At 37.4% G+C, this 25,000-nt stretch overlaps 1 protein-coding gene across 8 annotated transcripts in view; it reads left to right on the top strand.

Moving 5' to 3' along the window:
* Window positions 1–25,000, top strand: part of pde1cb (phosphodiesterase 1C, calmodulin-dependent b) — a 72,466-nt gene that overhangs the window by 37,987 nt on the left and 9,479 nt on the right. For 6 of the 8 annotated variants that reach the window (XR_013304328.1, XM_077615807.1, XM_077615804.1 and 3 more), the window contains 14 exons: window positions 5,757–5,870; window positions 7,460–7,642; window positions 8,640–8,706; window positions 8,846–8,962; window positions 10,385–10,525; window positions 12,022–12,122; window positions 13,412–13,540; window positions 15,186–15,287; window positions 16,724–16,844; window positions 16,935–17,016; window positions 18,010–18,130; window positions 19,970–20,145; window positions 20,258–20,455; window positions 21,349–21,411. Coding sequence is in view for 7 of the 8 variants with exons in the window: in XM_077615807.1 (XP_077471933.1) it covers window positions 5,757–5,870; window positions 7,460–7,642; window positions 8,640–8,706; window positions 8,846–8,962; window positions 10,385–10,525; window positions 12,022–12,122; window positions 13,412–13,540; window positions 15,186–15,287; window positions 16,724–16,844; window positions 16,935–17,016; window positions 18,010–18,130; window positions 19,970–20,145; window positions 20,258–20,455; window positions 21,349–21,411 (1,715 nt within the window). In the remaining variant the exon portion in view is untranslated. Of the gene's footprint in view, window positions 1–5,756; window positions 5,871–7,459; window positions 7,643–8,639; window positions 8,707–8,845; window positions 8,963–10,384; window positions 10,526–12,021; window positions 12,123–13,411; window positions 13,541–15,185; window positions 15,288–16,723; window positions 16,845–16,934; window positions 17,017–18,009; window positions 18,131–19,969; window positions 20,155–20,257; window positions 20,456–21,348; window positions 21,412–21,666; window positions 22,297–25,000 lie in introns of those variants that run through there. The other 2 variants (XM_077615805.1, XM_077615808.1) reach the window with 2 other exon arrangements.

Raw genomic sequence — 25,000 nt, 5'->3', positions numbered from 1 at the left:
AAAAATGTAACCGTTGAAAATGATTTGATGTTTTTATGTATTGAAACAAAAGCAAGAAGAGGATATCGCTTTTTTTGCGTGTTGAAATAAGGAGAGTGTTCAATTTTGGTTGAAAAAAACATGACATTGTTTTTATAAAGCCCGCCCTGGGATCGAACTCTCGATCTCAGAACTGCGAGGCGGACGTGGCGAAATATTTGATTTTGAAAAAGCAAAGTTTTTTCACCTTTAATAAAGTGCATGTTTTACATATATATATATATATATATATATATATATATATATATATATATATATATATATATATATATATATATATATATATATTCTTTAGATTATATAACTTTATTCATGCCGTATTTGGGAAATTTCATTGTCACAGTAGCAAGAGGGTGAGAATACAGACACAGCAAGACATTTTAGACTTAAATAAATAGGTAATAAATAAGTTAATAAATAAATAAATGAGTACATAAAAAATATATGTAAATACATAAAAAAATACAAAAATTAAGTAATATATAAATAAAAATATAAATTAATATATAAATAAATAAATGAATGAAAAATATAAAGAAATAAAAATATAAATTAATATATAAATAAATAAAAATATAAATGAATATATACATACATAAATGAATGTACAAATAAATAAGTAAATATACAAATAAATAAATAAGTAAAAAAATAAATACATGAATGAATACATGAATAAAGATATAAATTACAAAAATAAACAAATAAATAGATACATACATAAAATAATTAATAAATAAATATATAAATAAATATCTTTCGCTAACAAGGCAGAAAATGAAGTCGCAAAGAGTGGTGCAAAATGATAACGGACCCAAATGTCCAGTATTATAGTATTACTTTTCCTAATTAAAAACAATAAACAGTGTCACGTAGTTTACCTTGATTTAAAGAAAACATCTGTGCTTGACTTGACACCATCAAGTCGCTTTTCCTGACGTAAGTTTGCCCCCGCCAGCGTTGTTCCGCCAGACCGTGACGCAGAGCGATTGTGCTCCATTAAGCTCTCGGCTCTTTTATTTCCCTTGCTGAACAAATGACTTTTTCCCCTCCCGAACAGGCAAATTGCTCACTGGGATTAAAGAAAACATAGTTGGGGATTGGAAGAAAAATGGACTGCCGCCAATGGAACACAACAACCAAAACTGTAACACTTCACTAAACTGCAAAACAACACAAAAAAACACACAAACACAAATAACTTTAGCTGCTATTTTTGTAAAACGTGCCGAACTTAGTAATAGGTTTGTTTTTGAGAATGCACTCCATGTCCAAAATGGAGGGTTTTTATCGATTCTTAGCTACGTGCAGCCATTGACCTGGAAAAAGATCGGCTTAAAATGTTTGTCATTTTTGTCTTAAAATTTCGCATGTACTTGAAAATTCCGTAAGTAAAGGTGTACTTTATATGTAAATTCTTGAATTTGTTCCACAGTCCTCACACAACTACCAACTAAAATAGGTCAAAATTGATTAAAAAATGTCCTAATTTTGCATGAAAGATGTGAGGAAACAAACAAAAACGAGAGAAAAATATAAGGAAATGATTTATTAATGTCTTAAAATAAATAAAGCCGAAAAAATGAGCCCAGAGTTGCACTTTTTGGCGTTAAAAATGTGACTCCCAGTTAGAAAAATATAGTCATACATATATATATATATATATATATATATATATATATATATATATATATATATATATATATATATATATATATATATATATATATATATATATATATATATATATATATATATATATATATATATATATATATATATATATATATATATATATATATATATGTATGTGTGTGTGTGTGTGTGTATATATATATATATATATATATATATGTTAAAGCGCCCCGCGAACCAACCCGAGTCCGACACCCCTGGCTTAGTTGGTAGTTTTGTGAGCACCGTGAAACAAATGAGAGAATTTACATGTAAAGTACACCTCTACTTACGAAAATTTCAAGTTTCGAAAAAAGTCAATTAATTTCGTAAGTAGAGGTGCGACTGTAGTAATATGCGTATAGATAAACACCATAAAAATACTGTCAACTACTTTATTCACCTATTGCGGCCAATTTTGGAACATATTAACCGCCATTAACGAGGTATTACTGTATTTTTCACTGCAACCTTTCAGCAGATAAAATCAAAACCATTAGCATGCCGCTGTTGTAAAAACGCGTTCACAAATGACCCAAATGATCGTCCCATTGACTCTTGAGTTTTCTGTAATATTTCAATCCGTCTCTCCTTTTAACTCCTTTCGGCCCGTTTGATGGAGACGTTGACACAAGTGGGCCGCCCGCCTTCAGCCCAGCGCTGATCTTTTTTAAGGATTCTTCTGTCGCCCGCCGCTCCCGTCACATCTGTCACGCGTCGCCGCCTCCCACGGGAAGGGCTTTGTTTAGAAACACGTATTGGAAATTTTCAAGGAGTCGCCGCTATTGTTCGATCAAGCGTGCTTACAAAAGTCATTTAATTAGACACATGGAAGCATTTCAGTCCAAACAACAGCTGGTTCCTTCCCTCCCGAAACTCCAGTGTGGGTGTGACTCCATCGTGTTTATTTACGTAACGCAACCCCCAATGATTTCCCGCTTCCACACGATTAGTTTTTGAGATGGAACGCGGACCTGTCAACTTATACGTTTTTCCTGTATTTTATACGGTTTTTTCGGTCATTTCAAATCGTGTAGCCCAAGGGTGTCAGACTCGGGTTGGTTCGCGGGCCGCTTTAACGTCAACTTGATTTAGATATAATATTTCGATTTTTTTTTTAAATAAATGGATTAAAAGAACTGGATTAGAAGCCCTGAATATTCAGTTTTTTTTATAGATCTAAAACAATGTTTATTTCAGCTTTTTTATATATTTTTAGATTTTACAAAATTATTTTAGAACTAAAAACATAGAAAATATGATTAAAAAATTACAATTATTGATTTAAAAGGGGGAAAATTAGGAAATTTAATATACATCTATACTCTTCATTTTAATTTGATCCTATAACAGAAAGTCGGCACTCATCATTTACTTTGGCGGGCCACACAAAATGATGCGGCGGGCCAGATTTGGCCCCCGGGCCGCCACTTTGACACCTGTGGTGTAGCCCGTATAACAATTTTTCCACGGGATTTTTTTAAGTAGTGTTTTTTTGTAAAACCGATCTCACTTTACCCATTTTGGCTCTAATCTGGATCGTCTCGGTCATAATATAAAAAAATACCAAAAAAATGCTTTGTGTGTTGCCAAAGCTAACACGCTAATCTGCACGGGTGATTAGATTGACCTCAGGTCATTGATTACACGCCGTCGAGGAAAGACTGTCATTGGAAAATGCTGGCGTTGACCAATCGCTTCTGATTTAGGTAAATGGTGGGAGTGTGTGGGTTGTTTTTTGTGTTTTTATATTTTTGGGCAAATGCTAAAAAGGCTGAACAGACATTCTTAAATGCCTGAAATGTTTCAGCAATATATTAGCAGGCTCAAAAACAGGATTCGGCCCAATTTAAATGTCTTTTAATGATCTATGGCTTACCAGAAAACCTAAATTAATCAGAAGTCTGACAAAGACGCCAACAAAAATGTGCATCGCACAAAAGACGATAATAAAAAAAGTCTCAAATCTCCAACTTTTCTGAGCAAGTCAAGCAAGCCATTTTTTTTCTTAGGAGTTGCGCTTAAGTCTCACGAGATTTGTGCAACGCTGCGCTAATGTCGGACGTCTGTTTGTGAGCATCTGGCGTGATAAAAAGCCCATTTTGGGAGGGTCAAACTCTTCCAGTCCATCGTGCCTGACCTCAGCTGTCAAAGCCAATTGACCTCACACACAAACACACGCAGGAATTGCACAATTATCAACACTCTTCTCACGGCTGCTCTCAACTACTCGTACAATATCTTCACTTTTTGATTACCAATCCAACGATACATCCCATGTAAACTTAACGAACAGTAAAAATAGAAAATTATTATTTTAAACCGTACAATAACCTCAGTTAACAATTTTTCCCGAGTACGACGAACACAATTTTCAATACGGCTTGACCCTGGGTGTCAAAAATGCGGCCAGCGGGCCGAAAGTGGCCCGCTCGGGGGTCCGATCCGGCCCGTATAGTTGTTCTGTCTGATGGCCACTTTGTAGCTCATTCATACGGTACGAAAATAATTAAATCCATTTTTTTTGACAGCGTCGCCCCCCCAAAGAAACACGTTTGTGCGTTGTGTGATTGGATTGGATTAGATAACTTTATTCATCCCATATTCGAGAAATTTCGTTGTCACATAACAAGAGGTCAACTGCACTTTGCATTGATAAGTAATCCTGAAATGCCCCAAAATCAACCTAAAAACGAACAAAAAGTACCCAGAAAATCCCTCAAAATCAAGCTACAAACGAACAAAAAGTACCCGGAAAATCCCTCAAAATCAACCTTCAAACGAACAAGAAGTACCCGGAAAATCCCTCAAAATCAATCGTAAACAACCCTAAATTCTCTGTTAAATACCCGAATACCCAGCTGACAGTGCGACCAATCCAAATAAATGACTCGAGAGACCTTATCTTGTCCAAGTTAGCATGACTCATCATAGCAAATTATACTTTTTATTGACCTATTAATATCTGTAAATAAAATCAACACAAAAATCATGTCAAGGCTTTGTAAGAACACCCGCAAAACCGCTTTTTCGTCACGCGTCAACACGTTACCCTTCATCAGCTCATCTATATTTATACCTCATTAGCTATAAATGACATTAGCACCGACGCGACGAATGCTACATACACAGTAAATGGCGACCTTATATAGACTGCACGTTTCCCTATTTTTTATTTATTTATTTTTTTAAATATGGCTAGGAAGGCTGTAGCACACAGCTGCTCTTACTTAATAACCATCATTAGCTCACCAAAATCGCTGCCTTCATCCAATCACTTCCTCAAAACGCTTAAATTAGCCATACAGGAATAACACAGGAATTGGCAGCTGTTGACAGAAAGGAGCTTTTAAGCATGTAAAGCGGGGGTGCTTGACACGCACTTTGTAGCTCGTTTGAAAAAAAAAAAATTTTACTAGGTCTACAATTTCTTCTGTGTCTTGTGTCTGTCTTGCTACTGCAACCAAAACATTTCCCGAAATAATAAAGTTCTAAACTAACCTAACACTTTACGTGAATTATCAATTGCTATTATTTTTAATTTTTTTGCTCAATTTGTTATCTTTTGGGATGCCCCAAAACCAACAGGGAATTACGACGTTTCGTGCATGGCGTCTTTTTATGCGCATATAAGCCATACCCTCGATTCAGTCTTTTTTTTGTCCGACAAATGCGGCTTATATGCGAGTAAATACGTTATTTAAACGGCTAATAAACGTCGGATGCCATTCATTAGATGGGTGAAATATGTCCACTTGTCAGGGTAGCTAATCAGAAACCCTTCCTCTTAATAATTTATCAACACGCGTCATAGCCTCCCTTGGCAATCACTGTGACTGATCACATGACCCTCCGGCTCCACAACAGGCGATTTCCCTGCCAATTAACTTCTTAATCTTTGTTTCTTCGCCCAAATTGGAACGGGTTTTTGCCCACGACATTCATCGTAGAGCAAACAAGGCAAAGCAGAAGATCGGTTGTCGCCGAACGAAACGATGGATGAATTCGTGGGCTTTAATTGGGTTGTTTAATTCTTTTTGCAGATTAAGATGTCTGGTCAAACAGCTGGAGAGAGGCGAGGCTTCCTTGGCGGATCTGAAGAAGAACCTGGAGTACGCGGCGTCTGTGCTCGAGTCGGTCTACGTTGAGGAGACCAGGTGAGTCCAGGTCAAGTTTCTTGGTGGATCAAGATGGGCTTCAGATATGGAGACTTTTTAGATCAGGATTAAGACTGAAATTATAGGCAGAAATTTATACTACTTGGGCACAAAGCCAATGAAAAAGGATTGCAAAACAAATACAAATATTCTAAACAAACTAAAAAAATATGACTAAAAATTATAATGTAAAACAGGCATCCAATGAAAAAGGATTGGAAAAGAAATATTCAAAACAAACTAAAAAAATATGACTTAAAATTACAATGTAAAACAGGCATCGAATGAAAAAGGATTGGAAAACAAATACAAATATTCAAAACAAACTAAAAAAATGACTAAAAATTACAATGTAAAACAGGCATCCAATGAAAAAGGATTGGAAAACAAATAATCAAAACAAACTAAAAAAAATGACAAAAAATTACAATGTAAAACAGGCATCCAATGAAAAAGGATTGGAAATCAAATACAAATATTCAAAACAAACTAAAGAAAATGACTAATAATTACAATGTAAAACGGGCATCCAATGAAAAAGGATTGGAAAACAAATATTCAAAACAAACTAAAAATATATGGCTAAAAATTACAATGTAAAACAGGCATCCAATGAAAAATGATTGGAAAACAATTACTACAAATATTCAAAACAAACTAAAAAAATGACTAATAATTACAATGTAAAACAGGCATCCAATGAAAAAGGATTGTAAAACAAATATTCAGAACAAACTACAAAAATATGACTAAAAATTACTATGTAAAACAGGCATCCAATTAAAATGGATTGGAAAACAAATACAAATATTCAAAACAAACTAAAAAAATATGGCTAAATAATACAATGTACAACAGGCGGCTCGGTGGGGAGTGGTTTGGGCATTGGTCTCACGGTTCTGTTGTCGAGGGTTCGATCCCAGGTCTTGTGTGGTGTTTGCATGGGATAGGCTCCAGCACCCCCACGACCCTTGCGAGGATAAACGGTACAGAAAATGAATGAACAAAGTCAAACATGACCATCAGCCTCTAGAACTATGTCTCACTTAATATATCCGTAACCATAACTACTTAAAACTTTAATACTACTACCACGGTATTATTTTCGCTAATCGCAGCTTATCGTAAAACCTCTCATCTCTAATGTGGGATAAACTCAGGTGAGAGAACATGTCAGTGTATGCCAACAGTTGATTCCAGTCCCAGAGTACCAGATATGTCCAGGATTATGGAATTATAATTATGTAAACCTCTGGGTCATGTGGACGCAAGCGGTTTAAGGCCGCCCCGGAATGGCGGCTGCCGAAAACCCTCCCCAGAATGGCGGCTGGCGAAACCCTCCCATGTTTTGAGCATGTTATGCGGCCGCTGTCACCTCGCCACGCCAAGCCGTGGCCATACCGGCGGCTTTGACCGTCCAACGTGGGCCAAAACGCCGCCACAGCTGGATCGGAACTGTTTTTTTTTATGAAGCGGCGTTACGTAACACGTGACGCCACGCCATGTTTGGATGGTTTATCAGCGGGATTTGGCTTTGATCGCCTTTGTCGGACAGCTGAAAGCAACACACACCCCTTCTCTCCTATTAGGCGCTTGGTGGACACCGAAGATGAGCTTAGCGACATCCAATCGGAGTCGGTGCCATCGGAGGTGCGGGATTGGCTGGCGTCCACCTTCACTCGCCAGATGGGTCTGATGCTGCGACGCAACGAGGAGAAGCCTCGCTTCCGGAGCATCGTCCATGCCGTTCAGGCGGGGATATTTGTGGAAAGGTAAAACTAAAAGTCTGGATTTGCTGTTATCTGGTAAAAAAAAAACAAAAAAGCAAAACAAACAGCAAACTTTGGCAATCCAAAGTTAACGTTTTGACTGCCGAAAGCACATTTTTGTGAAAATTCAAACAGTTTCATGACCGGCCTAAATCGCAAAAGTGTTTTGAATTTAGCAACATGCACTATAAAGACCAAAACTAATGTTTTGATCCCATTAGGTGCCGCCATTTTTCGCCAGATTGAAGATCTGTTCTCCCTGAAAGCTCATATTTTATTATTCATACTGTACAAACGGATTCAAAATGCTTTTATTTTTTCATTTTTTTGTCCTATCCTTAGTTATTTATGTTAGTTGTTATTTCGACCCCTGCAGTCAAAATCCATGACTTATCTAGGAACCTTAAAATGCCTTAAAACCAACAGAAAGTCACCAAAAAATAAACAGAATGCAACCAAAGCACAGCCCAGAAATTCCGCCAAAATCAATCAAAATACAACTTTGTATTTGTCACGCCATGCGTATTTTTGAGACGGATTGTTTTGACATTCATTCTTTCGACTCTTGCCGTCAAAATGCCGCCATCCGTGTTTTCAAGGAACATTAAAATCCCTGAAAACCAACAGGAAGTCACCTGTAAATGCCCCCAAAAATAAACAGAAAACAACCAAAGAACAGCCCAGAAATTCCCCCAAAATCAATAAGACTACAACTTCGTATTTGTCATGCCATCCACAGTTTAGAGATGGATTGTTTTAACGACAAAAAATGTGAGTTTTAGGCCACGCGGCGCTTTAATATCTGGAAAAACGGAACATGCCACATTAAAAACAACGGGCTGAAAAGCCAAAAAAGCAAAATTGCTACAGTACAAGACCCGTTGTGTGTTTTTCTGTAAATCCTCAAGCGATCTCGTACGGCACGTTTGGGTAAAACTTGTTTACGTGCAGCGGGGTGCACTTTTTTCTATTTATTTCTGTTTTTATCTCATCCACGCAGGATGTACCGCCGCACCTCCAATTTGGTGGGACTCAGCTACCCCCCTTCTGTTATATCAGTGCTTAAGGTATTAACACAAGCCCCCCAAAATCAAGCAAAAGCAGATAAGAAATAACACATTTTGTACATGCTAAGTTGCTAAGATGAAGCCGTTTTTTGGGGGGAAAAAACATCTCCAAAATACATTTTTTTGTTTTCTTTCACAGAATGTTGATAAATGGTCATTTGACGTCTTCGCTCTGAACGAGGCCAGCGGCGACCATGCGCTTAAATTCATTTTTTACGAACTGCTGACCAGATACGACCTGATCAGCCGTTTCAAGGTAAAGCTTCTTTGTTTTTGAGTTATTGTGATTAACCAACGAACTCGTTTATGCTTTGTCGTCTCTTCGTTTTGATCTCATTAAGCAACAAATCCGTTTTTTTTTGCGGCAGCGCCTGCGGCTCATCGTATTTCATTTGATCCGTGTGTGTGTGTGTGTGCTAATGTTCCTGATTAATCTTGTGACCTAATAAAACGCTACTTGAGCTTGCGGTTGTTTACTTTTAGGTAGATTAGACTGAATTAATCAACACTAACAATATTGAAAAACTAGAATATGAAAAACGAATGCAGGAAATGCAAGAAATATTGTTTTCTCAAGGGTGTTCGTGTGCTAACATTAACTTCCTTCTTACACGCATGCACTGGCGCAAATAGGAAATGTTTTTGCATGCGTGTTAGTCATTTCGATACATTAATCAATCATTTTCTTATCATTTTCTCTCATTTTTCCGTGTTTGGGACACATTTTTATAGTGTGTAGTTGGTATGTTTTTTTTTTAGGACTGTGGAGCGAATGTGAGAATTTACATATAAAGTACTGCTCTACTTACAAAAAATTCAAGTTACGAAACAAATTCTGAAACCAATTAATTTCGTAAGTAGAGGTACCTCTCCATAAATAATTGTCAAGTATAAAATCTTTGGGAAAACTTTTTTTTTAAATGCACAAATGTAACATCTCAAATTCATACATAATTGTGAAAAACTACAAATATGACAGCATCAAAGTTAATAAACGACATACACAGTGTAATTCACAAAACAAATCCAATGAGATTTGGCTTGGTCTGTCTAGTGCAAAATTGACTCTATTAAGCAGTACACATTAGTTATGGGAAGCCATTTTTTTGTTTGTTTTTTATTGCTGTTTTCTGTAGTTGCATTCCAAGTAGTGACAGCATGAAGAGTGTGACGGATGGAGTCAATGAAGCTGGCATAAATATGTAACCACATTCCAAACGTTGCACAATCCATTTCACGGCACCATCCTTACTTGCCCTTGGGCAAAAATATATAAAATTGTATCAATCAGAAAATCTGTCTTTGGCTTCCACCTACCATTTGCTAGGGATGTCTGACATCCGCCTTTTTGCAAATAAAAAACATAAATTTGTAGGGAATGCGAATGAGAAAAAAAAAACATTTTCCATGTGTAAAATTTTACAACAATTTACACACACCATGTCGGCCCGAATATAAGACGATGTTTTTTTTTTGCATTGAAATAAAATTGGAATGTTGTCTTAAACCAGGGCTGGCCAAGTCCGGTCCTCGAGAGCCCCAATTCAGTCAGTTTTCCATGTCTTGACCGGACATTTTTGCAAAATACCAGAGCTCCGAGTGTTTTAATCGGTTTTGGTGATTACCGTGAAAAGGAGAGTGGGGACATTGTTAATTTTTTACTTTTTTTGCTGGATAGATTCCAATTTCTGCAGTGGTGTCATTTGTGGAAGCCTTGGAAGTGGGATACGGCAAGCATAAAAATCCTTACCACAACTTGATGCATGCTGCCGATGTCACACAGACTGTTCATTACCTCTTACTTAAAACCGGCATGGTGGTAAGTAAACACAATACAGTGGTACCTCCAGATACGAGCTTAATGCGTTCCGGGACTGAGCTCGTATGTCATTTTTTCTCGTAACTCAAATGAACGTTACCCATAGAAATGAACTAAAAACAAATGAATTCGTTCCAACCCTCTGAAAAAACACCAAAAACAGGATATTGGATTGGAAAAAATGTTTTATTTGCTCTAATTCGCCATCTATTAACAAAGTAACAAATAACTAGTGGTTTAATAGTACTGTTTATCAGGTTTTCATCTTTTTACGTGGATTTGAATCTTGTCGGGTCCGCTTCAGTGACCTTGAAAATCCTTTTTCCACATTGAGTTTTCTAAACGCAGTTCCATTTTGTCCAAAATTCGCCTTCACAACCATTGGTCCCATCCAGATTTTTGACAATCGAGAGTCAAATTAGTCCTTTTTGCACGGCAACGCGCTCGTAACATAACATAAACAAATTTAAATGAACTTGGATTACGATGCAGACACTCAAAAATATGTTTAATCTAACTTTACACTAAACTTAATTCTAATTTTGTTTAAAATTTTGATACCTTTCTTCTCCCGGGTTGGCTCTATTGGCCCCGCCTCCACCCTGACTTTCAGATGCAACCTATCCAGGGTTGTTTGCTTTTGTCTTCCCTTCAAAATATCCCCAAAATGATGCACACAAATGTCCTCACAATAGGATAACGCACGACCACTGGCCAACGAGAAGTAGTATAAACTCCTCTCGTATTAGCGAAAAGCTCCGCCATTCGCACTGACTAATGGGAAAAAAACATGCAAAAAAAATGCAACGCTTATCACATTGTGCGTGCCTCAGACGGGGAAATTGATAAAGATTTTTTTTCCATGAGTCACCCTCGCAAGCCGAGCTCAACTCTGAACAGCGGGTCTTTTCACGGTATGTCCTTGAACTGAACATTCTCATGTCCTCTTCACGCGTTAATGGCAGCCATTGACGACAGAGGGTGAAAAAAAAATGTGACGGGATAGAAAATTGAGCAAAGTGCAGCAGTGCATGCAAAAAGGGTTGGCGGTTTTACGTTTTTTTAGTCCCGTAAATGTCAGTAGACTCGCAGTCCAAACCGGGATGGCCGAGCGGCCATCCTTTTAACGATCGGGCGAATGAGCTAAAACGAGTCGCCCTTTTGAGAACCGAATCTCTCCCTTTAAAAACCTCCTAACGCACACCCGCGCGGCCTTATATGAACTTGTTCCCCGAAAAAAGCAGGTAAAAAATGTGTCATCCGAATGTAAAAGTGTTTTTTTTGTGTAACCTTTCCTTTTTGTTCCCCTGTTTCTCCCCTCCCCCCCATTTTTTCCATTCATCCCACCCTAATGGAATCCCTCCTACACACCTTTGTAATGCGATCTTCCACTTTCCACCCTCTGCCTTTCCATTTCTCATCACTTCATTCACGGACGCCCTTTTCGACGGCATTATCATCCTCCCTTTTCGTGGTCTCGGATAAACCCCGCCCAGCACTGGTTAACGGAGCTTGAGATCTTTGCCATGATCTTCGCCGCGGCGGTGCACGACTACGAGCACACGGGGACCACAAACAACTTTCACATTCAGACCAGGTAATGGATGATGTCATCGAAATTGCTCCGCCCAGCTTCGGACGCCGAAATCGATGCCCTCGTGTGCAAAGGCGAGAACGGCCTGGGGCGCCGTTGCGGTAATAAGACCCCAAAAAAGCACAAAATAGAACTCGGCAGTCTGAAAAATAGAAATAGGACATTCAAAGAAAAGTGCTAAAAAAATGCAACATGCTTTTTAATCCAAATTTCGCAATGATAACCCTTTTTTTGCGATTTCTCTGGACTATAAGTCGCACTTTTTTTTCGTAGTTTGGCTGGGCTTGTGACTTATACTGTTTTTTTTTTCAGTCTGACCCCCAACAGCTTGTTTTGTGTTTTGAGGCTGTAGTTACCCCCAAAAACTATTAACATTTGACATTAATAGGTGCCTATTTTGTCGCTCCCTATTTTACCATTACTTCAATGCATATTTTTATCATCAATTAAATAAGTGCCCCTCAAAAAATCCAACTTATACTTCAGTATGCCTAGATATCCCCCCTTTCACTGTGCATTACTTGGTTATTGCGCCTTATTTATATATATATATTTCCCTTTCATTGTGCATTCTTCAGTTAGTACGACTTATACTCAGGTGCGACTTATAGTCCGAACAATGCGGCATGAGGTTAGTTCTAGCTCTAATCAACTAAAAAGTTCTAGTATTGCAGAATTATGAATATCAACATCAAAAAGTACTTTTTAAATTCATGCGTTGTTGCTTCCCTTTCATTGTGCATTCTTCAGTTAGTGCGACTTATACTCAGGTGCGCCTTATAGTCCGAACAATACAGCATGAGGTCAATTCAAGCTCTAATCAACTAAAAAGTTCTTGTATTGCAGAAATGCGAATATCAACATCAAAAAGTACTTTTTAAGTTCATGCAGTGTCACATCGCTGAAGTGAGTTGTCAATTTTTATTCATCATTTCAACGATAACCACCTCGTCTAAAAGAAATGAAATGAATAAATAATAAAAATGATATGCCCGACTCCAGATAAGCCACATTAACACTAAACGCAGTACCGTTTCAAAAAGCGATTTCAATTGAAGCGGCAAACTAGGCTGGAATATGAATCCACGACACAATTTAACCCCAACGATAGCGACGTTTAAACTAAAATTCCCACCCAAGCAAAAATGGAAAAATCCAAAGATGGCTTTACAATTTCTTCCGAGCCATCTCTCTAACGACACTGATTAAAAGGAGAGGCGGTTGGTTACGTAAGGCGGTCGCCGACACTTGTAAACGGGCGCAAATGGACTGTCTTCCTGGCTCGTTCCCAGGTCCGACACGGCCATCCTTTACAACGACCGCTCGGTGTTGGAGAGCCACCACGTGAGCGCCGCCTACCGCCTTCTGCAGGACGACGATGAAATGAACATCCTGTACAACCTCTCCAAGGATGACTGGAGGTCAGTGGGAAATGAAATGGAATTATAGTACAGTGGTACCTCGAGATACGAGCTGAATTCGTTCCGGGACTGAGCTCGTATGTCAATCTTCTCGTAATTTGAGTGAACGTTTCCCATTGAAATGAACTAAAAACAAGTTAATTTGTTCCAACCCTCTGCAAAATCACCAAAAACAGGATATTGGATTGGAAAAAATGTTTTATTTCTTCTAATTCGCCATCTATTAACTAAGTAACACATAACTAGTGGTTTAATAGTAATAAAATGTGTTTAATAGAACTAAAATTTTTGGGGACTTTATCCACGGCAACACACTCGTAACCGAACAAACAAATTTAAATTAAATAATTAATAAAAATATAAACAAAATATTAATACATACAGACACACTCAAACATACGTTTAATGTAACTTTACACAAAACTGAATTCTAATTTTTTTTTTTTTTTTTTACCTTCGTTCTGGGCGGGTTAGCTGTTTGCCACGCCTCCACCCTCACGTTCGCTATCGATGGGCTGTTTGCTGTTGTATTCCCTTCAAAATATTCCGAAAATGATGCACACAAATGTCCTCACAATAGGATAACGCACGACCACTTGCTAACGAGAAGTAGTCTTGAATGAGCGACCGCGGGAGCTAACAGGCTAAGGAAGGAATAACAGCCTACCCACGTATTGATTGTGGGTAATGAAGTTTTATTGTGAGAAAGGGTGCCATTGCCTATCGGTGTTGTGTGCACGAGTATACTTCATTACCCAGAAAGCCCTCTTTTTGCCCGCGCATGCGCGTTGTGCGTTTCCTGGTCGAAACTCGTCTGAATAAATTGTTCAGTGCTCGCAGATATCTGTTATACACGAAAGAGATGCGGCAAAAAAGACTACAAGTGTGCTACAATGTTAAACAGCCTCTCATGTCATGGCCACCTGGCTTTCTCGCATCTCGAATTTTTTTTCGTATCTAGAGCATCTCGTAGGTAGAGCTGCTTGTATGTAGAGGTGCCACTGTAATACCTTGACATACGAGTAAAATTCCGAGCAAATATTTGCCTTGAGATACGAGCATACGAGACAGCCAGGTGGCCGAGACGCGAGAGGCCGCTTATCATTATATATTTTTTCTGCGTTAGTCAGTGCAGAATTAAGGGAAACACAATGGGTCTAAAGCCAGCAGGTGCAATGTTGTTTGGGCTTCAAATTCCAGCAAAAGTAGTTTTTTTCCAGGGCTCTCAAACAAAAACTAAATGTAGTTACAATACATTATAAGTTTGTAGTTGTCACGGAACAAAAAGAACGTTAGCCCCTGATGAAATCTACTCTCAAGCGAACCAAAAGTTGCGGCCCGTGACCTTCCCGTACACGATCCACATTTATCGTGAACTCACCTTTTGTTCTGCGAGGAAATGACAAGTGCTTTCAAGGTCCAACACTCAGTGAAACCGTGATAATACATTAAAGCAGACAGCTCCAATTCAATTTTTATAGCACGAGCCCGGACCTGTCAAAGGGAGACATTTATAAATAGCTCTCCAAGTCTGTGCCGGCTGCCTGCTTTTTGCTCTAGCAAGCTTTTAATTCTTTTTATTTGTTCGCCCAAGTGCGTGTGGATGTGACAATTCTTCTTCTTTTTATTTTTTATTTTTTGACAGGGAGCTGCGTGCTCTGGTGGTGGAGATGGTGTTGGCCACGGACATGTCCTGCCACTTCCAGCAGGTGAAGGCGATGAAGAATTTTCTGCAACAGCCTGAGAGGTTCGTTGCCCTGAGAAAAAATGACTCCGCCGTGTCTGATTTGGTTAAAAATTGTGAGTTTTGAGCAGCACAACCAGCAAAAATGCTTTGCAAAAAAAGAAAAAGGACAATTGCAAATTGCTGCAACACGAACACCAATTCCAAACGCTTGCAAAAGAAAAAAAAAGCTCATACAAATTGGCCACAACACAAATGTAAATTGGCCAAAATACAGATGTAAGTAGCCAAAACACAAATGTAACTAGCCAAAACACATAAAAATAGTCACCACACAAATGCAAATAGTCACAACACACATAAAAATAGCCACAACACAAATGTAACTAGCCAAACACAAAAATAGTCACAACACATAAAAATAGTCATAACACACAAAAATAGTCACAACACACGTACAAATAGCCACAACACAAATGCAAATTGGCCAAAATACAAATGTAAATAGCCAAAACACAAATGCAAATTTGCCAAAATACAAATGTAAATAGCCAAAACACAAATGTAACTAGCCAAAACACATAAAAATAGTCACAACACATAAAAATAGTCACAAAACACATGCAAATAGCCACAACACATGTAAAAATAGCCACAACACAAATGCAAATTGGCCAAAATACAAATGTAAATGAGCCAAAACACAAATGCAAATTGGCCAAAATACAAATGTAAATAGCCAAAACACATAAAAATAGTCACAATACATAAAAATAGCCACAACGCAAATGCAAATGGCCACAACGCAAATGTAAATAGCCACAACAAGAATCCGATGGTCACAAGGTCAAGGCAATGTTTAAAATCATTGTATACATATGTATACCGGATTGGCCCGAATAAAAGACGATCCCGATTATAAGACGACCCCCTCTTTTTCAAGACTGAAAAAAATACTTTTTGAACACCAAATAAATTTTTTATACACAAAATAACAACAGTACATCTGAAACAACTGACAATAACAATATATATGAGATTTAAAAAAAAAAGCATGTTATTTTGCCTCATTGGAATTGTGCAAAAACTCTCAATCACATCTTAATATCTAAACATTTAAACATGTAACCTAAAGTCCAATCACATTTGTAAATAAATGTCTCCTGGTTTTTGAAAATGTAAATAAACCAATCGACTGTGATAAAATTACAATAACTGCATTCACCATCAAAGCATTTGCTTTAAAGATATCTAGCATTGAATTGGATTGGATTGGATAACTTTATTCATCCCGTATTCGGGAAATTTCGTTTGGAAAAATTCACAAAGCATTGTGAATGGGTGTAATGTCTAGACCCCGAATGTAAGACGACCGACCTTTTTTCACTCTTATCTCACTCCAAAAACACCGTCTTATATTCAGGCCTAAACGGTATGTCTAAATATTGCGAACTCATTGGATAGCTTTGACATGATTCTGCGTCATCTTTGATTTGTAGCATTGATAAGCCCAAGGCGCTCTCTTTGCTGCTGCACACTGCCGACATCAGTCACCCGGCTAAAAGTTGGGACCTCCACCACCGTTGGACCACCTCTCTGCTGGAGGAATTTTTTAGACAGGTAACGGTTCAACGGAACGGCTGCTTTCGAAACGCGTTTGTTAGCCAAAGGCTAGCGTGGGGTCCTCACCGCCAACTTTGTGTTTCCCAGGGGGACAAAGAAGCCGAACTCGGCCTTTCCTTCTCGCCGCTCTGCGACCGAAAGTCGACGTTGGTGGCGCAGTCCCAGATCGGTGAGTAACACTAGCCTGATGACGTCACGGAAGGTTGACCTAGCAACGCTGCCTTGTGTTAAAAAATCTGGCTCGGGATGTCCCGATGGAATTTTTTTTTCACGTGCCAGTCCGAGTCACCTGATTTTGTGGATCCGCCGATACCGAGTCCCGATTCTAAACTGAGGAATTATCCGAAAGAGGGAAAAATAGAACACCCAAATGTGTTTTTTTCTAATTTGAGCCAAGCTAGCTCCAGTTTGTGATCGCAATTTTGTGATAAAACAGCAAAACAGCCAGGCTTTAAGATGATTGGCCAAGATGTTCACAAATGCTAATTGCTATTGAGATTCAGGTATGTGAGGCTTTGGCTAGATGCACTCTTTTTGAATTTTTTTTTTTGAATATTTGTTTTAATATTTTTTGACAATTTTTTTGAATATCGTGTTGAATATTTTTTGCATATTTTGTTGAATATATTTTGAATATTGTTTAGAATTTTTTTAAAGAATATTTCTATGTATATTTTTTGAATATTTTTTTGAATATTTTTGTGAATATTTTTGTGAATATTTTTGTGAATATGTTTGAGAATATATCTGCGAATATTTTTGGCAAAATTTTTAGGAATATTTTTTTGAATATTTTTTGGAATACTTTTTTGAATATCTTTTTGAATACATTTTGAATATCTTTTTGAAATATTTTTGAATATTTTTGAAATATTTTTGAAGGGAACTACAGAGTCACCTCTAGAGACAGCCATTGTTGATGTGTTGGAATTTTTTGGTACAAAATCTTGCGGTGGAGGAGGAGCTTTGTGTTGTAAACTAAGTTGGCATCTGCATATTTGACAGTATTCTTCCAGTTCAGGAGTTTGTGTTATTTAAAAAAATAAATAAATTGGAAGACGGACTTATTTGAGTTGCCGATTTACTTGATTAAGTGGAAAGGGAAACGAATGAATGAATGCTCATGCCTAATCTGCAAATGTGTTTTTGTTTGGGTGTGCAGGCTTCATCGACTTCATCGTGGTGCCCACCTTTACCGTGCTGACGGACATGATGGAGCGTATCGTCACCCCGCTCATCGATGAAGCCTCGCGCTCGGGTCTGGCGTGCTTCCGGCGCTCCAGGTGGGATTCGGGCGTTTTTGGGGATCGTTCCATTTCCCCCGTGTGGGATTTGTCTTTACCTTTTTACATGCTGCTAGAATTGAAAGCTAGGAAGGTGGCTCCGTTTTGGCTCAACATTCAGGATTAACAGCGATTTGAAAAAAAATGTTGTTGTAAACCACAGGTGTCAAAGTGGCGGCCTGGGGACCAAATCTGGCCCGCTGCATCATTTTTTTGCGGCCCGAGAAAGTAAATCATGTGCCGACTTTCTGTTTTAGGATGTAAGAGCTGTAGAGGATGTCTGATTTATTTTATTTTATTGTGATAACAATTTTAATGTTGGTCCATACATAAAGCGCACTGGATTATAAGGCGCCCTGTATTTTGGAGAAAATTTAAGACTTTTAAGTGCGCCTTATAGTCGTGAAAATGCAGTACAGTTGATCCCACAACTTCTCGATTTGAGGCGAAAAAATTAAAAGCATTCGATTCTGTAGGTAGAGTATGACCGAGCTAAAAAAATGCCCCACGCAGAACCCCTCGCGGACCGCCCATTTGACACCACTGGTGTAAAATGACTTTTAAAATCTCCCCTCGGGCCGCACATCAATATCAGCCCGCTTATCGGCATGTTCAGCAGCTGCCATTAGCATTACTCGACGGGGAGGAGCGGCAGGGTCGCTCGTATCCGGGCGGAAATCGCACACCGTCGTGCGGGTTTCTCTCCGTCTTTGTCGTTTATCGATGCTTTCGGTTATCCGTAAGCGCCGGCCAGGTTGTTATCAGTCAGGCGGACGCTTGGAGTCCAAAGTCAATCATCTGGCGGATCGTTTCGCCACACGCGATTTCCCATCTTCCTCTTGAATGCCGCTGACATCCCATTTTCGCTAATCCCATCACAGAGATGTCACATGATGGACCTCACGCGTAGTAATCGATTCTATTGATGTTTGGGGGGGTTCAAGAGAGCGATATAATCTAATCACAAGGTAGTAGGAAAAGGTCCAATTTTGTTATTTTTATTGTTATGTTTTCTGACACAAATTTGCCTGGTAAAGCAGTATTTGGTACCGAATACCGTATTTTACGGATAATAAGTTGTACTCATTAAAATATGCATCAGAGAAAAAAATGCAGTTGCATTTTTTTTCAGGGAGTTTTATTTGATTAAAGCCAAAACAAAAAAGAAACATCATCTTGAAAGTCGTTTAAACAATTATTATTAAAAAATAAGACTAGAGGCAACAAGATGCTGAATTTTATTTTTTTCCCCAAAAAGTTTAAAAAATATTTGTTCATCCCTTATTAGATATAATATTTAGATTTCTTTTTTAATAATTGGATTAAACGAACTGGATTAAAATCCCTGAATATTCATTTTTTATAGATCTAAAACAATGTTTATTTTAGCTTTTTTAAATATATTTTTAGATTTCACAAAATGATTTTTCAACTAAAAACACAGAAAAAATGGATTAAAAATGACAATGATTGATTTAAAAGGGGGAAAATCTGGAAATTTAATATACATCCATACTATTCATTTTAATTTGATCCTAAAACAGAAAGTCGGCACTCATGATTTACTTTCCCGGGCCACACAAAATGATGCGGCGGGCCAAATTTGGGCCCCGGGCCGCCACTTTGACACATGTGCTCTAAAGTATAAGTAACTCACAATTTTTTTAAAAAATACAATGGAACAATTTTTCAAAAAATACAACTTATAGTTCGGAACTGTTGAAATTGTAGAACAATAACGAAAACATTGATGTCAGATTGTGGATGGGTCTTCTTATAACAGGATGAGATTTGGTATGTTACGCAAAAGATGATTAGCATCCGTTGTCTTGTCACCAGTCTGAACAGTATTAGCACGGAAGAGGCCAAGCGGCACAGCGTGAAGAGCGCCCCCTCTGACAGTTGCTCGTCGGGCGCCAATTCCCTGCTGACCGTGGACATCAAGAACTTCAAGGCTCTGTGGAACGAAGAAGTTTACCAAAACAGGGAGCGCTGGAAAACTCAGGCCACCAAAGGTACGTGAGGTACTCGGATAATTGTCCCTAGTTTATGTTTTTTGCAGTAATTGACAAAAATTCAAATGTTAAAAGTTTTCGTTTTTTTGACACGATCCCTAACTCACCTCAGAAGCAGAGGAGCGAGCCAAAAGGGATGCGGAAGAGCGAGCTCAACTGGAAGACACCATGGCGCCTCGACAGGAAGTCCCGGACGACTCGGCCGAGCCCAAAGAAGGCGGACGGGAGGCGAGCGGCCAGGAGGCGGAGTCCAAGACCGAAGCCGGCGAAGCGGGGATCGCCGCCCATAAAAGTCCTTCGCTGCAGAACGGTAAATTTCAATTGGATTGAATTCCTTGTCAACGTAGATAAGTAGTCAACGTAAATAAGTAGTCAACGTAAATAAGTAGTCAACGTAAATAAGTAGTCAACGTAGATAAGTAGTCAACGTAGATCAGTGGTCAACGTAGATCAGTGGTCAACGTAGATCAGTGGTCAACATAGATAAGTAGTCAACGTAGATAAGTGGTCAACATCGATTAGTCAACATAGATAAGTAGTCAACATAGATAAGTGGTCAACATCGATTAGTCAAAATCAATAAGTACTCAACATCAATTAGTCAACATAGATAAGTATTCAACGTAGATAAGTATTCAACGTAGATAAGTATTCAACGTAGATAAGTATTCAACGTAGATAAGTAGTCAGCGTAGATAAGTAGTCAACGTAGATGAGTAGTCAACGTAGATGAGTAGTCAACGTAGATGAGTAGTCAACATCGATGAGTAGTCGACATAGGTAAGTATTCGACATAGGTAAGTAGTCACATAAAGTAGTAGTCAAGTACAAAAAAATGACTTAAGTGGTTAGCAGCCTATGGAGTTTTTAGTGCAAATACAAGATAAGAAATGAGTCGAAATTAGGTCCTCCTAGGGTCAGAACTAGAGTTGAGTATGATGATGGCTCTTTGGAAGAAACTGTCCTTGAGTCTGTTGAGTTTGTTTTGGCTGTTATGGTCCTGTAGCGCCCACCAGAGGACAGCAGGAGGAAGATGTGGAAATTTTCATTTTCAGACTTGCTAGCATTTGGCTCATCAAGCAAGGTTGTTATTGTTAAAACGGGACTCGTTTAACGCGTTGGCTGCCCTTGACGACTTTCAAATGTGGAAACTTTTAGGGACTATTTTGATTTTTTTTAACTCCCTCTCTTTTGCCTGCTCAGGGGAATTGTCTGGAGGACCAGAATCCACAGGAAGCAAAGAGACAAAAAACACAGTGATCGATGGTGAGTTAACACCAACAAACTCAACACACAAATGTCAAAACTTTTCATGATCCAATTTTAAATATGCGTAAAGTTAAAGTACAAGTGCACGCATAAATCAGTCGTCATAAAAAAAATAGTGACAATAAAAATTTAAATGAGGTAGCTACGGTGATTTTAGTGCGAGCAAATATGAATTTATAGCTTGAACTCTTATCAGAATTGTTCATCCCATAATTTTTGCTCTTCATATTTTCCTCGGTAACGTTGATGCAGCGGAGGTTGCTATGGAATGAACTCCAAGGGGCGGAGCCAAACTCTTGGACTTTGGCTCCCTCTGCAGGAACACTTTTTCCCTTCTTGCATCTTCTTGGCGACTTTTTCTTTGGACTGTACTGTACATAGTACTACTACCACTACTACTACTACTTCTACCACTACTACTAGTACTACTACTGTATAGCAACTCCCCCGTCGTTGTCTCCCACGACGCAGGCCGGCTTAACGCCATTTCATTTACGCTTCGCTATCATTTCCGCCTGAGTCAAATGTACATTTATCGACCAATGGGGAGCCGCGTTCATTCATTCTCTTGTCAAGCTTTGAATGCAAACACAAGCCTGTGCAATTGATGTAAGATTTTGTCTTTTTTTAGAAACAAACAGACAAATATCCCGTGTTTCTTTCCTTCTCGATGCCTTCTCGCGTGTTTGGGGCGCCGTAGCAAAGCATCTTTCGACTGCCCTGCTTATTCCCCGCACTGCAAATGGAAACTGCAAATACTGACGGCGCTTTTGTTAAAATAGCGTAGTCGACTTCCACTTTGGCTTTAATTGTACATGCATACTCGCGGTGAAGATAACTGGGCAGTATTTGCAATTTCTTTACCCGTGTTAATGTGTATGTACGTATGCGTTATTGTTCTTTGGGTAGACATTTATAGGGCCAACATGTTGGCACTTTAAAAAAAAAAAGTATGTATATATGTGTGTGTGTATATATATATATATATATATATATATATATATATATATATATATATATATATATATATATATATATACACACATATATATGTGTATATATGTATATGTATATATATGTATATGTGTATATATGTATATGTGTATATATGTATATGTGTATATATGTATGTGTATATATATATGTATATGTGTATATATATATGTATATGTGTATATATATGTATATGTGTATATATATATGTATATGTGTATATATATATGTATATGTGTATATATATATGTATATGTGTATATATATGTATATGTGTATATATATGTATATGTGTATATATATGTATATGTGTATATATATGTATATGTGTATATATATGTATATGTGTATATATATGTATATATGTATATATATATATATATATATATATATATATATATATATATATATATATATATATATATACTCGTTTGTTTGAACAACATATGGCCTTTGTTGGATCATTTTTTCAGTTTTTAGTGCAGACCTGTTTTAGTCCAAATATCTAAAGATGTAGTTTTTTAGTCCAAATGTCTAAATATAAAAAAAAATGTAGTAAAAGGCTAAAGATAAGACTTGGGGTGGGAAACAGGGCCCTCGTGCGTCCAAGCCCGATCAGCTGTCCACATGTTACAGTCAGGGCACAGTGGTTGACCGCTGCCGACTCGTGGACACAGTGGAAGTGCAGGCCCCTATTTTTCAGATCTCATCTCATTTTCTGAACCCCTTTATCCTCATTAGGATCGCGGGGGGTGCTGGAACCTATCCCAACTGACTCCAGGCCAGAGGCGGGGGACACCCTTAATCGGTGATCAGCCGAAGGAGACAAAGGACAACCATGCACACTTATACCCATAGCTAGGGGCAATTTAGAGTGTCCAATCAGACTAGCATGCATGTTTTTGGAATGTGGGAGGAAACCGGAGTACCCGGAAGAAACCCACGCAGGCAAACATGCAAACGCCACACAGGTGGACCGACCTGGATTTGAACCCAGGACTCCAGAGCTGTGAGGCCGACACCCTAACCACTCAATCCACCATAGCCCCCCCAACTATTCTTAATCCCCCCCCCCCAAATAAACAAATGTAAAGATCGATTCATACGGATTTTGAATCAATACGAGAATCGTGCAATGTAATATCGCGATATTAAGGCCAAATCAATTTTTTAAAACATGTATATGTATATAATATATGTATATGTATATTGTATATGTATATAATATATGTATATGTATATTGTATATGTATATAATATATGTACATGTATATTGTATTATATATATATATACACACATACATATATATGTATATATACATATCTATACATATACATGTATATCTATATTGTATATGTATATAATAAATGTATATGCACATTTACATGTATATGTATATAATATATAATATATGTATATGTACATCTATATGTACATGTATATGTATATTGTATATGAATATAATATGTATATATACATGTATATGTATATTTTATATGTATATAATATATGTATATATACATGTATATTTATATTGTATATGTATATTGTATATGTATATAATATATGTATATGCACATTTACATGTATATGTATATTGTATATGTATATAATATGTATATGTACATTTACATGTATATGTATATTTATATAATATATAATATATGTATATGTACATGTATATGTATATTTATATAATATATAATATATGTATATGTACATGTATATGTAAATTGCATATGTATATAATATATATATATATATATATATATATATATATATATATATATATATATATATATATATATATACATGTATACTTATATTGTATATGTATATAATATATGTATTTGTATATAATATATGTATATAATATATGTATATAGTTTCTAGGAATGAGAGAGAATTTTTACGGCAAGTGTTTTTAGTTTGTCATGTTTTTTGTTGTCGTTTTTATGAATACATAGGGCAACGTTAGTGCTGTGAAAAGTTCTTTTTTTTCTGTCTCTCTACCTGTGTGCCTCTTGCGCTACCTGTAGGAACCACTTGTCATTGTTCCTGCAACCTACTGATAACCTTTGCCGTAAACTTTAGTCTTTTTTTTTTTCATTGGTTAATGGTTTTCATTTATTGGATTGTTATTTTCTCCGCTAATTGCACACCCCGCTCCCATTTACAAATATTTTACAAGGAAATCTTTTTCTCACATTTACTGCAAACTGCACTTTAAGTTTGCTTTCGTTTTACCATTTGACTTCAAACATCCCCTTTTCATTTTTGTTGCCTGTTGTTCTAGTAGTTTATTTATTAATATATTTATTTATCAATTGAAATCTCATCCATTTTCACCCATTCGTATTTAGCCTACTTCAGTATAAAAGATAAATTATCCTTTTTATATTTCCACTCTTCAAACTGTTTAACACTTAGTCATTTACATTCGTCCTCGTCTCACTTTATTTTACCATCCCGTCCATTTCAAACTAAAAGTTGACTTGAATTTTCTTACTTTCTACAACATTCATAAATCGTGAGTTTTTTAAAAGCTTTTTCTTTTTCCACCTCCCATTTTTTTAATGATGTTTGTATGAC

This window comes from Stigmatopora argus, chromosome 12 (genome assembly GCF_051989625.1).
Source record: "Stigmatopora argus isolate UIUO_Sarg chromosome 12, RoL_Sarg_1.0, whole genome shotgun sequence".
In the NCBI taxonomy this organism is placed as follows: Eukaryota; Metazoa; Chordata; class Actinopteri; order Syngnathiformes; family Syngnathidae; genus Stigmatopora; species Stigmatopora argus.
This window is presented reverse-complemented; position numbering and strand designations above follow the sequence as displayed.